General features: G+C 37.2%; 1 protein-coding gene across 1 annotated transcript in view; it reads left to right on the forward strand.

Moving 5' to 3' along the window:
• LOC109070607 (metabotropic glutamate receptor 6-like) overlaps positions 1–15,995 on the forward strand; it is a 52,669-nt gene that overhangs the window by 26,494 nt on the left and 10,180 nt on the right. Inside the window, exons 5-11 of the mRNA XM_042761736.1 lie at positions 3,348–3,502; positions 3,953–4,093; positions 4,258–4,458; positions 8,098–8,237; positions 8,899–9,522; positions 12,681–12,992; positions 15,569–15,814. Of these exons, the coding sequence (XP_042617670.1) occupies positions 3,348–3,502; positions 3,953–4,093; positions 4,258–4,458; positions 8,098–8,237; positions 8,899–9,522; positions 12,681–12,992; positions 15,569–15,811 (1,816 nt within the window). The 3' untranslated portion in view covers positions 15,812–15,814. The remainder of the gene's footprint in view (positions 1–3,347; positions 3,503–3,952; positions 4,094–4,257; positions 4,459–8,097; positions 8,238–8,898; positions 9,523–12,680; positions 12,993–15,568; positions 15,815–15,995) is intronic.

The following is a 15,995-nucleotide window of genomic DNA, read 5'->3' on the forward strand; positions in this document are numbered from 1 at the left end:
TGCTGCTGTGAGCATGTAAGAAATATTTCTGCTGCAAAAATAACATACATGAAATAACCCCCATAAAGCATACATGAATCACCTCGTAGCAGATCTATACAGGTGGAGCTGGGGAAGGTGGAGGGTCTCTGAAGCAATCTGCAACTGCTACGGTAAGCCCTGGTAACTGACCCTTCGCCTGGAGTTTGATTGACAGGTGATCTGACCAACCATAAGTCTGAATCTGCCGTTTTGTCCAACAAACAAATCAGACAGGAGAGTGGATTAACATCTGTGGACTTGAACTTGAAAATGACGTATATTGACGTCTTTCTGCAGTTGAAACAAGATACATTCTGATGTTTAGTCATGTTTATTTTGTGCTATAACTAGTAAATAAGAAGAGATGATCGTTCAGGTGTGTCACGCTGGTTTTATTTCTTGTTTAGGTTTTCTCGTGTTGTCATGTGTTTCCCTCACCATCATCCTTTTGCTCATGTCTCTTGTTCTCATTGGTTCCTTTGTATGTGTTACGTTCTCATTGGTTGAATTGTGGTATGTGACCCCATTGTTTGATTGAAATATATATACACTCACCGGCCACTGTATTAGGTATACCTGTTCAATTGCTTGGTAACACAAATTGCTAATCAGCCAATTACATGGCAGCAACTCAATGCATTTAGGCATCTATGTGGTAAAGACAACTTGCTGAAGTTCAAACCGAGCATCAGAATGGGGAAGAAAGAGGATTTAAGTGACTTTGAACGTGGAATGGTTGTTGGTGCCAGACGGGCTGGTCTGAGTATTTCAAAAACTGCTGATCTAATGGGATTTTCACGCACAACCATCTCTAGGGTTTACAGAGAATTGACTGAAAAAGAGAAAATATCCAGTGAGCGGCAGTTGTGTGGACAAAAATGCCTTGTTGATGTCAGAGGTCAGAGGAGAATGGGCAGACTGGTTAGAGATGATAAAAAAGGCAACAGTAACAGGTATGTAGAATACCATCTCTGAACGCACAACACGTTGAACCCTGAAGCAGAAGGGCTACAGCAGCAGAAGACCATACCATGTGTCAGCAAAGAACAGGAAATGAAGGCTACAATTCGCACAGGCTCACCAAAATTGGACAATAGAAGATTGGAAAAATGTTGCCTGCTCTGATGAGTCTCGATTTCTGCTGCGACATTCATATGGTAGGGTCAGAATTTGGCATAAAGAACATGAAAGCATGGATCCATCCTGCCTTGTCTGAAAGGTTCAGGCCGCCGTGAAGAATCAAGGCAGTTCTGAAGGCAAAAGGGGGTCCAACCCCGTACTAAAAAATGTGTTAATGATGGATTTGTTTCTAACAAACACACAACTATGTGCTTCACTAGATGTTAATTGATGGACTCATTCTGACGGCACCCATTCACTGTAAAGGATCAACAGGTGAGCAAGTGATGTATAATGCTAAATTTCTCCAAATCTGTTTTAATGAAGAAACAAATTCATCTACCACTTGGATAGTGAGTAATTTTTCTGCATATTTTAATTCTTGGGTGAACTATTCCTTTAATGCTCCAGAATATCATTGAAGAAGTATTATTACTTTTACATATAACATATCTAGTTACTGTAATGTTATGCACAGATGTTATGTTTCAATGGCTTTTGAATTGCCTGCCAGTGAAATAACAAGGGAAGACAGAATATTTCTTCATTTTAAATGATAATTGTGCATCTAAAGAGTGTGACGTATCATATCTGTGATTTCAACTTTGCTCTTTGAGCAACTCAGGGGTGTCACCCTTCACCCAGGAAGTGCTAAAGCTGCATGGGGCATGTCAACTTAGAAGGTGCCATACTGTCAAATCCAAAATAAGACTTTATTAATTGATCTCTTGAGCTTGTATGATCTTTTCATGCATGATAATAGCAGATACAATATTCAGGACATTGCATTTTTCATTGCATATTGCCATTTTATTTTTTCCATTTTTAACCTGCAAATTCAGAAGTACCAAACAAACTCTCCCCATTAAAAGACAATACTTTGCTATCGCCGTCAACACTCACGAGTGACGGTTTGCCACACTGGGTTTGGGTGTCACAGTCTCTAATCCATATGGCTCGTTGATGATGCTTTTTGACAGGCTTATGCGGTGGAGAATGTCTGTGCAGATTAAGTTTTCCCTTCATTAAAACACTCCTTTGAGCACAAGCTGTCTCTCACACTGCGTAAATTGTCAACCACCTCTTCAGTACTGAAAGCAAATGCATAACTGAATAGCTTAATTCATAATAACTTGGTTAAGTGCCACTCTAACTAACAAGTTAATATTTGAATTTCAAGAAGGTCTTTTCATTTACACACTTATACATTTATATGTTAGATTAACATTAGTGTATATATGGATGCAGCTGTGCTTTGTATAATACAATACAGGTCGACTTAAACAGCTTGGTTCCTCCCAAAGTTTCTTTTAGATTTATGGACAAATTACATTTAAGTTGATCACTGACAGATATTAAAAAGGAATGCACCCATCTTATTGGCAAAAATATTCAGAATTTGGTCATGCTCCAATTATGTAAGTGTTATGTAAAAATGCATAAATAAAAAATCTAAATAAATTAGAAAATGTTACAAATGTATTAAAAGTAATTAATTAAAATAGATTATTTGTATAATTAAGTAATAATTTTGTTTCATTATAATTTAAATAACAAAAAGCATTGTATGAATATATATATATACATATATATATATATATATATATATATATATATATATATATATATATATATATATATACATATATATATATATATAATTTTAATTGTGTCATATGTAAACTCCTAATTTAACCAAGATATAGATTTGTTTTTAAAAGTCTATATTGACAGAACCCCACTGAAAGAAATGTTTCATGTTTACATTTTTCACTTTTCACTTTTACAAAAAAAAAAATGTTTTACACTTTACTTTTTTCGGTAACAGTATTCAAGTGAAATCCATTTATTTTCTATTCATTTGAACACTGTTAACATTCTCAATTTGTAACAATTTCAGTTTCATACAAATGTTTGTTACAGCCAAATAGGCATGAATCTAATGTCTGAGGTGCTTTTTTAGACACAAAACAAAATTACAGGTGATGTTAGTGGTTTGTTTTACACCAGTTCTAATGCTTTTTTCACTCTCTTTGTTATAAATGATCTAAAGTGCTACATGATTGTAAGGACATGAACTGATCAAATTACTTTCCAAAATGCTAAAATACAGCATAATAGCAAGAGAATACTGCATGTCCCCTATAATATTAGTTAGATTGACTTTGCTTCAGTATAAAATTCTATCTGTGCTGTTTCTTGTCCAGGCAGGTCCTGGAGGCTGCAAGGAAGTCCAATTTGACAGGTCATTTTAAGTTTGTGGGATCGGACAGCTGGGGTGCCAAGAGCTCTCCGATCCTGGACCAGGAGGAAGTGGCTGAGGGTGCCGTCACCATTCTGCCCAAAAGAGCTTCTATTGAAGGTTTGAAATATACAAATGTATCCTTTAAGTCATCATGAAATAAATGCATGTCACTGATTGTATTGTGATCGATTCATTTGTGTGCTTATAATTGTTTATTTGAAAAACAGGACTCCACCAATAACAGTTCTTTATTAGCATTGATGGTTTCCTGAAGAACTTTTAACATCCACAGAACTGTTTAACTGTTCACTGAAATGTTTTTTGGGGAATCAAAACTGGTTGAATCTGCCACTCTCACTTTTCAAAATACAATCAACAATCGGTGGATAAAATAAAGTCCTACATTTCTATCTTGCTTGATAACCATTTTACTCGGAAATAGGTCACAATATGGTAGTAAAGTTGGTTGCAACTTCTATTTAATGCTGTGTTTTTTTTTTGTTTTTTTGTTTTACAGTCGATTCCACTATAAGGATAAAATTGGTAATTTTTCTGCTTTTAAATCAGGATTTGACCAGTACTTCACCACTCGATCCCTGGAGAACAACCGCAGGAACATCTGGTTCGCTGAATTCTGGGAGGACGACTTCAGGTGCAAACTGACACGTCCAGGTATCAAGATAGACCCAGAAAAGAAGAAATGCACAGGTGAGAGCTCCTGTTAGCCATTTGCAAGTTATCTGATGTTTGGAACAATGACATCTGACCCTTAAAAGCTTTTAAAATGTCTTCTGTCTGTCTTCTTGTTCAGCTTCTCTAAGTATTTTCATTTGTCACTTTGCTGTCTTACTGTGTTGATTTAACCCTTTCAGGAAAAGAACGGATTGGTCGCGATTCTCATTACGAGCAAGAGGGCAAGGTTCAGTTTGTAATTGATGCAGTTTATGCAATGGCTCATGCTTTGCACAACATGCACCAGGATTTGTGCCCAGGAGCCACAGGTGTTTGTGATAAGATGGACCCAGTGGAGGGACGTTTGCTGCTTAGCTACATCCACTCCGTCAACTTCAATGGTGAGTCAACGTCACGCTAGATCAGAATCACTGAATGTGAGACCTGACTGGCATCAGAAATGCCATTAGGCTGGATGCCAAAAGATGTTCAAAGGTCCAAACTAAACCCCACAGAGAGCTTTAATTTTGTCTCACAGACTCATTTGGACTAAACACTGTGTCATGCATATTGACATGAGTCTGCCCTTGGATATTTGAATTTTTAACCACAAATTAAAAATCTGTTTTCAAGTACTCATCACTATGTTGTTCCAAACCCGTATGACTTTAGTTATTATGGAGGAAGTTAAGATGAACTGGTTTGTTGTTTGCCTTAATTGTAAGTCATTTTGGAAAAAAAGTGTCTGTTAAAAGAATAAATGTTAATGTAAATGTGGAAATTTTGAAGAATGTGAGCTATTTTTTTATATAATTAAAGAGTACAGCAGGTTTATGCGCTGTATAAGAAGTTTAAATTGCTGAAAATCACTGAAAATTTGTGTTTGCAAACATTCAAATATTTGATCAAAATTCAGTTGAAAACATCGACACTGGTATAAAGGGTACCTCCTGGGAGCCCCAATCACCTCTGAGCATTACAAGAAATGGCTAATTACAATTGACAAGTGGAATTTGCATGCCAAGCCACTCCCTGTACATACGGGTATATAAGATGGTGGCGTGCATCCACTCTTTCAGGTTTGTGCTTAGGAGTCGAGAAGCATCCCAGCATTCAACACAGTTCACGGTTGTGGCATGAGGGATGTAATGTCTCCCTTCCCTCCTTCAGGGAATGAGGGTTACATGCGTAACCCAGACGTTCCCTATCAATCAGTTACGTTCGATGTTACGTTGACACAGATGTTAGGGGTCCCTGTGGAAAGCGCCACAACCAGAACTCTATTCTGGAAATTGAAGGTGAGGTGCTGACAAGCAAGCGTGTCAGGACAGATGCACCTCAGTCCCTAACCTACCCAACGCCCTATAAGCCTGATCATTTATCAAAGATGATGGCTTACCAGGGAAGCTGAAAAAAGGGATGTTCCAACATTCTCACAATTCTAGATTTCAGCAGCCATTGGGGTGCAGAATGTGAACAGTAAGACTGAGTTCAGGAGATCACAACAGGAACCGACAGTAAACAAACCAAGGGAAACTGTACCGTGGAAAATAACATACAGGATTACCAAGGGAATCTCATGTATGGAACCAAGTCCAGTAAAAGGGATGCAACCCAAATACTGGACGTCGCAACAGACTCCTCCGCTAAGTCTGAATACCACAGGGTGTTGGAGGAATCGACTAGGATTCACCAGATGGAGAGCTTACTGGAAGAAGATAAGCACATACTTATCCTAACCAGAGGAACTGCGCCGTAAGTGAGACACTGAGCCAGACTTCCCACAAATTACCTGTTCGTTCTCTGTTGAAGAGTCTCCTCCTTGGATTCCGGTCAGGGCAGAGCAGATGTTGACCCCTCAGGAGGGTGCCCTCAGCGACAGACAGACAAAGACCCAGACCTTGGCTGTCTGACAATCGAAGTGACCCGCCGAGGTAAAATCTGCTTAATTAACTCTGTCTGCTTCTGGACTGCCGAGAACTGCTGGGCAAAGTCCTCGGCAGTGTCACCGAAGAGGCCGGCTTGGGAGACGGTGGCCTGGTTTACTTGTAGGATGGCAATTGTGTGCAGGTCGGAGGCAGCCTGGCTCAGTACTGTAATCCTTGGTAGCCAGGACTGACGCTAGCTTACAGGCTTTGGACGGGAGGTGCAGAAGTTTCCTCCAGGTAGTGGCATTTTGTGGGCAGAGATGCACCATAAATGCACACTCCACCTGGGGAATGTCGACATACACCTTGGCCACCCTACTGTACCATCAAGATTAGTGAGGAGGGAAGAACTCAAACATGACCGGGCGGTGTAGAAGGCCTTCCATGTTTTGGTGAGCTCTTCATGAACCTCCAGGAAGAAAGGCACTGGGGGAGAACATGGCTTAGAGTCACATCTGGAGCCTAGATACCCATCGTTCACCCTGGAATGTTCGGGGGGTGGAGGCCTGATACACTTGGCAGCTCGAAGGAGTCTGGCCGTCAACTTTGCTTCCGACTTCGACTGTGTAGCCGTAATGTTGAACGTAACTGACTGATAGGGAACTACTGTTATGAAACGTTATTACAATTTACCTGTAAATTCTCCTTCATAAATTATTATAATATGCTTATTTGTTGCTAAAGGTTTATTTTTTATTATCAATGTTAAAAACAGTTAAAATATTTTAATATAAAAATATATTTAAAAATTTATTTGAAATTTATTCAAAAGAACGGCATTTATTTGAAATAGAAATCTTTTGTAACATTAGAAATGTATTTTCTCTCACTTCTGATCAGTTGAATGCATCATTAAATGCTGAATAATTTTATTAAAATATTATACATTATTTTACATTATAAAATATTACAAAATCTGTTTATTTAAATAATAAACATATCGTCTACAATTTACAAATGCATGTTATTCCAAGAAAAAAAAACTTTTTCTAAATAATATTCACTAATATTATAGCTACTTTTCACAGTCTAATCAAGTCCTGACTGAGAAAATCAAGTCCCGCCCTACAATTTTATTTGCAGAATATTCAATTTAATTTTGAAATGTGTGACAATAGTGCCATTAAATGTGTTGCAAATGTTTTTTCATGTGATGTTTATATACAGCTTGTGCTTAGTACTTCACATTACCACTTTGACCACGTAGTTCTGTGTAGTTTGAAAACAGAAAAACATCTCTAGAAAAGTTGTGGCAAGTAAATCTAACTTTGCTCTGGTGTTGTGAAGCTGTCCATGCAGGAATTCCCATTAAATCACTTCCTCAAGAGTGACTGTCATCTTGCAAACATTTGGTGAAAGCTCGCCTGGAGGGAACTGACTGAACAAGCAATATGCATTATTGTGAAGGAGAAAATTGCATGGAAAATAAGTCCTTTTTCCACCCCAGAATTTCAAATGAAGATGTCTTCCTCCTACACAGCAAAGAACAAACAAGAAAAAGACAAATCCTCATCCATCCAGGGCTAACAGAAGCAGGTTATCAGTGGTTCAGTGATGTGTTCTTGCCAAATGTTTGTATTTAATGCATTCTGAGTTTCCAATTCAAATCTAGTCATAGACTAAAAACAGATATCACTGCCTGAAATGACATGCAGCATGGTAAAGTATGCATGAATGGAGCATCTATGGCAGATGGGTGTAGAGCGAAGTGAAGATGTTCCAAGTCTCAGTGGAGAAGAAGGAGTGACAGGAAGAGGAGGTGATCAGTGAAGCTAGAACCTGACATCTCTTTATGATATATCTGGCTGTGATCGCACTCATCTTAAGAGCTGATGTTCGCAGCTATAATTTACTATCAAATCTGTAATGTATTTCTTCAAAGACCAGAGAACAGAATTGTTTTGTGGCTTTTAGTTATCTTAAAATTTGACAAAAGAAACTTAGCAGATTTATGCATGTAGATAAAGAATATCACCTTGCACAATAAAATGCTCCAAAAAGAGGTCAAAACGTTCTTTCCCAATTTCCTGTTTTAATTTAAACATGCAAATTACTTAAAAAAAAGACAATTTAATTAAACTAGTTAAATCATGTTTCTTCTGTGATTATCAGGTAGCGCTGGTACTGCCGTTCTGTTTAATGAGAACGGAGATGCTCCTGGACGCTATGACATCTTTCAGTACCAGATGACCAACACCACCAATCCAGGATACAGAGTCATCGGCCAGTGGACCAATAACCTGCGACTCAACGTAAATGGACTTGAATTGTACATTAGCAAACACTTTAATCATATTCACACCTGAAGGATCCAAGAACATGTACGAGTTATACATAAGAGTCTGAAGACTCATAAAACCTTTTACGCTTTTTAAAATGGTTTTTATTTAATTTTTTAAAAGTTTTATTATATTTATTATAATTTTATTAAAACATAACATTTCAGATTCTGCACTATTTCAAGAATCCTGAAAAAATGTATTACTGTTTCCAAAAGAATATTAAACAGTACAACTGTATTCAAAAGTGATAATAAGAAATGTTTCTTGAGTGGCAAATCAGCATATTAGAAGGATTTCTGAAGGATCATGACTGGAGTAATGATGCTGAAAATTCAGCTTTGCCATCACAGGAATAAATTATATTTTAAGAAATATTTAAATAGAAAACATTGATTTTAAATTGTAATAATATTGTAAATAGTTTTAAATGTATTTTTAATCAAATAAATGTAGCCTTGGTGAGCAGAAGAGACTTCTTTAAAAAACTTTACAAAATCCTACAGAGCCCAAACGTTTGGTGTACTGTATGTTCCAAAACATATCTTGAACTTACAAGAATGACTGATTTGGTCCTTTGTTTATTTCTGTTTTCTAGATTAATTGTTTGTAAATGTTTTCTGTGTTTCATCAGGTGGAAGAGATGCAGTGGACCGGTGGATCCCGTCAGATGCCGGACTCGGTCTGCAGTTTTCCGTGCCGCTCGGGTGAGAGGAAGAAGATGGTGAAGGGTGTCCCATGCTGCTGGCACTGTGAGCTCTGTGATGGCTATCAGTTCCAAGCTGATGAGTTCAACTGCGAGATGTGCCCTTTCGACATGCGGCCGACCCCCAACCGCACGGCCTGCCGCCCAACTCCCATCATCAAGCTGGAGTGGCATTCACCCTGGGCCATGATCCCTCTGTTCCTGGCCATTCTTGGCATCCTGGCCACCCTGTTCGTCATCATCACCTTCATCCGCTTCAATGACACCCCTATCGTGAGGGCTGCGGGCCGTGAGCTCAGTTACGTGCTCCTGACGGGAATCTTCCTCATCTACCTCATCACCTTCCTGATGATCGCTGAGCCGGGGACGGTGGTGTGTGCCTTCCGCAGGCTGCTGCTGGGGCTGGGAATGTGCATTACATACTCTGCCATGCTTACAAAGACCAACCGGATATATCGCATCTTCGAGCAGGGCAAGAAGTCTGTCACACCGCCAAAATTCATCAGCCCCACATCGCAACTTATGATAACCTTCATACTGATTTCAGTACAGGTGAGTGTGTTAAATGAAAGCTTGAAGTGATAATTATTTTATTGCTTCCTGCAGGGTGCAACCCATATCCTATACGTTCCAGATCTTATGGAGCTGGTTATTGTGTTGGGCTGGTTGGAAAGTAGAATTTTTTTTTTATATCACTACAATATTTACACTGTCATTCACAACTTTGGGGTCAATAAGTTTTTTATGCTTTTGAAAGAAGTCTTGTGTGCTTACCAAGCCTTCATTTACTTGATCAAAAATACAGTAAAAACAGAAATCTTATGACATATTAATGCAATTTAACTGTTTTCTATTTGAATGTATTTTAATTTATTTCTGTGATATCAAAGCTGAATTTTCAGCATCATTACTCCAGTCTTCAGTGTCACATGATCTTCAGAAATCATTCTAACATACTGATTTGCTGCTCAAGAAACATTTCTTACTATAATCAATAGTGCTTCTTAATAGTTTTGTGGAAACTGATACATTTTTTTCAAGATTCTTTGATGAAGAAAAAGTAAAAAAAAAAAAAAAAAACAGAATTTATTTAAAATAGGAACCTATTGTAACATTATAAATTATTTTACTGTCTCCTTTGATTACTTTAATGCACCCTTGCTTAAACTATTAATTTCCTTCAAAAAAAGCTCTAACTAGGTTGACCAAAATGGCCATCTTATTAGTTAAAATCACTTAAATTTGATTAGTGACCTTGAAGTTTAAAACTAAAATATTTCTTCTTAATTTCTATGTCACAACTGTTAAAAGTAATACATTAAAATTATTACAAATGAATTAAAAAAATATATATATATGAAACTTATTGATCTTACTGACCCCAGTCCTTTGTATGTTAGTGTACATATTTATTTCCAGGAAATTAATCAATTAATTAGTTATTTAAAAAGTCTCTGCATATTAGGTTTGCTTAAGAAAAGTATTTAATATAAAAAATGACACACATCACCTTTAACGTTTAGCTTCGTGCATTTATTAAAAACAGCTGTGGCAGCTTCAATGAGAAAAGCAAATCCAAACCATTGAATTATTGAATAAAACATTCTGCAGAAAATTCTGCTGCACATCACATTGAATTCTGTAGACAGGCACCTTAGCAAGTCCTGATCTTACATGGAACATACACGAACGTGTCTGTCTCCCTCCAGCCAAACACAGGTTCATGAGTGCCACAGAGCCACTGGTTATAGAAACTAAAGCCCCTGTCCTGTTGTTCTATTCTCAACATGACCCTATGGATGAATTTTGAGGTTTTGTCAATAGCAGTTTCCCAGCCAAGCAGATTCTCCTGTGTTTGTACACACTGCTGAAGCTGATAAGCTGCCTGCAGACCTCATCATGTTGAGTGCCTGGGCTTCATTCTGCTTGTGCCAGCAAACGTGCCAAACACGCTAATGTGCAAAAGCAACAGATTCAACATCAATAAAGGCGAAAAAATTATTTACAGGTGACAAGAAAGCCCCACCGCTGTCGATACACATCGTGTCTGCTGATAAACACCTCCCCGGCGATTAAAAACTGCTGATTTGAACTTTTACAAAAGAATATTTTAGAAGCTTTTGTAGTTTGCGTTTAGCCCCAGAATTATGTGCATGACTCACCGGCAGAGGCGCGGGGGAGACCAGTTTAACAGGACGTTAGCAGGAGCATGACTGACAGCAGGACATTTCTCAGCACCTCCTCCAGCGCAGATGTGTCACTGATGCTGAGTGGAGAACGGAACTCCGTTAAGTGATTTTGACAGCAACATCTGTCTCCCCGGCAACACACCGGCCGCCCGACTGCTGTTCTGTTCTTCTCCCAGCCGTAGAAGTTTCTCCAAAAGTTTTGCGCGTTACTTGATGAGCACCTTCGATCGTGATGAGTCACTTCCTAGTCGGAATGTTCCCATTGAGAGCAGCTGCAAAGGATGCTCTCTAAATCACGTTTCTAAACAGCTGCTCTCATCCGGTGATTCTCCGCACTTCCATTATGATTTACGATGAGCAGACGTCCCATTTCAAATGTCCTTGTGTTCAAAATATAAAACAGTAACTTGTATGCTAGATATTACACATTATAGTTTTAAAAATATTATTTCTTTACATAGAGTTTGTCATTTCAATAAATTTTTTTTAGTTTTTTAGTTTTAGATAAAGGAGTAAATAACTCACTAGACAGAAGTAAATTAAGGAAATTAAGACTATTTTCCTGTCTGAAGCTCTCTGTCTGAATTTGATGGGAGTTCATAATAACATTTAATTACAGACATTGACAAATCTGAGCACAGTTTGTGACATAGTAGGACACATCTATAAATAACACGGATGTTGTTGACCTAGGAACATGTTTACCAAATGAAAATACACACTGTATGTGAAGAAATAATGTTTTGTTTTTAATAATAATGTGTGATATGTAGCATAAAAGTAACTCTTTTACATTTTGAACACCAAATAAAAAATGAGGACATTTCTAAGGACGGCTACCTACAGTATTTACACTACCATTCAAAAGTTTGGGGTTGGTAAGATTTTTTAAAATGTTTTTAAAAAATGTTTTTTATGCTGACCAAGACTGCATTTATTTGATCAAATACAGTAAAAACTGAATATTGTGAAATATGTGAAATATTGTGAAATATCGTTACAATTTAAAATAAATGTTTTCTATTTGGACATATTTTAAAATGTAATTTATTCATGATATGCAAAGCTGATTTTTCAGCATCATTACTCCAGTCTTCAGTATCACATGATCCTTCAGAAATCATTTTTAATATCATATTTTTTCAGGAATCTTTAGAACAATTGAAAAGAACAGCATTTATTTGTAATAGAAATCTTTTATAACATTTTAATGTATTACTTAAACTGTTTTTTTTTTTTTCAATTTAATGCATCCCCTTTTTTCATTTCAGAAATCTGTTCACGTCATTACAAAGTGAGGAAAGGAACGTCTAGTTTCTTTTGGTCTTTAAAAAAGCACTTTAAAACCCATCATTAAGGGCAATCAGGCTGATAGCAGGCCTATTTTAACCAGTCATTTTGTACAAAGTCTTGTCTGCTGACATCAATCTAACAGCATCACTTGACAAATGAGTCTGCCCTTCTGACTGACTCATTCTCGCCATTAATGATCAGCTTTTACTTCCTCCCGTCTCTCCGCAGGTTGTAGGAGTTTTCATCTGGTTTGGTGTGATGCCGCCACACACCATTGTGGACTACGAGGAGCAGCGGCCGCCCAATCCAGATTTGGCGCAAGGCATCCTGAAGTGTGACATGTCTGATTTATCGCTCATCTGTTGCCTGAGCTACAGTATCGTGCTGATGGTCACATGCACTGTGTATGCAGTCAAGAGCCGAGGTGTGCCTGAGACCTTCAACGAAGCTAAACCCATCGGCTTCACCATGTACACTACCTGCATCGTCTGGCTGGCATTCGTGCCTATTTTCTTTGGCACAGCACAGTCCACTGAGAAGGTGAGATTTTTATTATAATGGGATTCATTACTAATGAAACGAGTAGTTCACCAAAAATGCAAAGCATTAACTTGCCATCATGTCGTTTTGTTTGAAAGAAATTATTCATTGGATTCAGCAAGGATGCATTACATTGAAAAGTGACAGTACATTCAATGCTAACAAAAACATTTAATGTTACAAAAGATTTCTATTTCAGATAAATGCTGTTCTTTTGAACTTCTGTTTATCCAAGAATCCTGAAAAAAAACAAAAAAAAAAACATTGCAGTTTAAAAAAAAATATTAAGCAGCACAACTGTTTCAACATTGATAATAAAACGAGATGTTGCTGAAAATTCAGTTTTGTCATCACAGGAATAAATTACATTTTAAAATATATTAAAATATTTAATTGCAACCCCCAAACTTTGGAACGGTAGTGTATAAAGTGACAAAAATGCACTATAAAGTGGACTCATGCAATATATTCCACATATTCTGAAATCATAATAATAGCTTTAATAATAATAGCTTTTGTGATGAACGTACTGATATTTAAGTTGAATTCTAATGTTCTTTCTCACAATTTGCACATAATCAGACTTTGCATGCTAACATGTCTTGCCAGGTTTGATGTGTAACCAAACATAATACACCAAGTTTGAAAATGCAGAAGTGCTAATGAGATCTTTAGGATGTCTTGAGGTTGAACTTGACCTAATTCTTCACATGCTAGTAAAAAGCCTCCTCAGAAGTGATTCCAGTGGTGTTTTAGGAGAGGATCATGCTCTTAAAAATATAGAATCTTTAAAATATAGAAAGCCGTATTCTCTGACAATGTGAAATTTTAAGCTATCGATGCTTTTTTCATACATTCACAATGGGACAGAGAGCAATACTACACATTAACGTTTCACATGTTGCCTTCTCCATCTTCAAAACACAATATATACTGTAGCAATGCAACACCATCTCTCTGTGAAACAACTTGTATTTCCACCACAATGTGTTCTCACAGTTCTGCTCCAATCCATCAACAAAAGAGCGGAGCTTAGTCACTGTTTAAGTCCTTAAGTAGAAAATTATGTGAATCGAAGTCATTTCAATATGAAGGCATTGAAGTAAGCAACAACCTGCCAGGTTCACGATAACAAGTCCAAGTTGTATTGTTCACAGTTTCTTTTTTTGAAGAGCCCTTTGATATGGCAGACATTGAAAGGGATGAGATGAGAAAAAAACATTTCATTTCTCCCCTTTATCGTCCAAAGACACACCATGACATAGAGACAAAGACTCTTCCGCCCACCGGTGAGGTTCTGGGGGTTTGACTGTGGGAGGAGGTTGATAACAGGAGTGTTTTGGAGCCTGGTAGACAACGTCTACCCATCTTAATAAAGCCAGAAGCCTCATCAGCGGGAATTAGGAATTAGAGCATTAGTTATTGCTACATAGATTAAACGAACCAGGTTAATACTGTGTGTGCTGTTTCCTGGTGAGTCCTCTTGGGTGGGCAGGTGCTCTTTTATTTGCCTTGGCAGCCACATATGATGAACACTGTGAATGTTTATTTTGATGTGTTGCCATGGCCAGTGCAAAGGAAGATTTTATTGCTAAAAGGTTGCACGGGAGGCTTTAAGAGGTGTTTCATTAAAGCATCACCTTTGATTTTCTTCTGTTCATTTTAAGAAAAACAAATGATAGTTGACACAAAGTAAGAGCTATAAATTTAACGTGGATAGTATTAATGCACTACTTTTCAAAAGATCGGGGTTAGTAAGATATATTTCTGAGAGGAATTCATACTTTTGTTCAGCATGGATGCATTAAATTGATTGAAAGTGACAGTAAAGCCATTTTTAATGTTATAAGATTTCTGTTTCAAATGAATGCTATTCTTTTGAATGTTCTATTCAAACAAAAAATCTTGAAAATGTACCATGATTTCCACAAAAATATTAAGCAGCTCAGCTGTTTTTAATATTGATAATAAGAAATTAGAAAAATCATGTGGATCATGTGACACTGGATATTAGTAATGGTTAATTACTGAAAATTCAGCTTTGCGTCACAGGAATAAATTTGATTTTAAAATATATTCAAAGAGAAAACAGTTATTTTAAATCATAATAATATTTCAAAATATTATTTCACAAGACTTGGTGAGCGTAAGAGACCCAAAGACATCAAACTTTTAAATGGTAATGTATAATAATTATGATTAATGATTGTAAGAATTAAGTTTATTAAATAATAATTATTAATTAATTTTTTTTAGAATTAAATTTTAATAGTAACACTGTACAATAAGGTCCATTACTTAACGTTAATTAATGCATTTTTCATTGTTAGTTCATGTTTGACTAATGTATTGTAAAGTGTTACCATTTTAATTATTACTTATCAATTAAATATTATAATTATGAAAAAATACTATTAAAGAGCTATTAAAGCAATCTTATTTGTCATGATATCTTTATTTTATTATGGGGTCTAGCATCACATTTTCACTCTAACGTATCCTGCGAAGATCTGAGATGATTCTGATGATCTTTTGAGCTATAACTCTTGAACTTTTATTTCCTGCGTTTGATGTAGCTGTTCATCCAGACGACGACGCTGACCGTGTCCATGAGTCTGAGTGCCTCTGTGTCTCTGGGGATGCTCTACATTCCGAAAGTCTACGTCATCATCTTGCACCCGGAGCAGAACGTGCAGAAGCGCAAGCGCAGCTTTAAGGCTGTTGTCCAAGCCGCCACCATGTCCTCACGCCTCTCGCAGAAATCCATCAATGACAAGCAGAACGGAGAGACCAAGATCGAGCCAGACAGGACGCAGTAGCAGGTAACAGCCACTCTCAGACCCCTGAAAAAGTGCAAGGAGTCTGTTCTGAATCTCCTGAGACACCATTAAAGTCTGGAAGAATGCTACAAATAAATCAACCCGTCAAAATCACACTTTTAAAAATAAAAACTCCAATCAGAACCAGAAAGGTTTTACAATTGATGCCACAGGAGCAGTGTTA

Source organism: Cyprinus carpio, chromosome A8, assembly GCF_018340385.1.
Source record: "Cyprinus carpio isolate SPL01 chromosome A8, ASM1834038v1, whole genome shotgun sequence".
Lineage (NCBI taxonomy): Eukaryota > Metazoa > Chordata > Actinopteri > Cypriniformes > Cyprinidae > Cyprinus > Cyprinus carpio.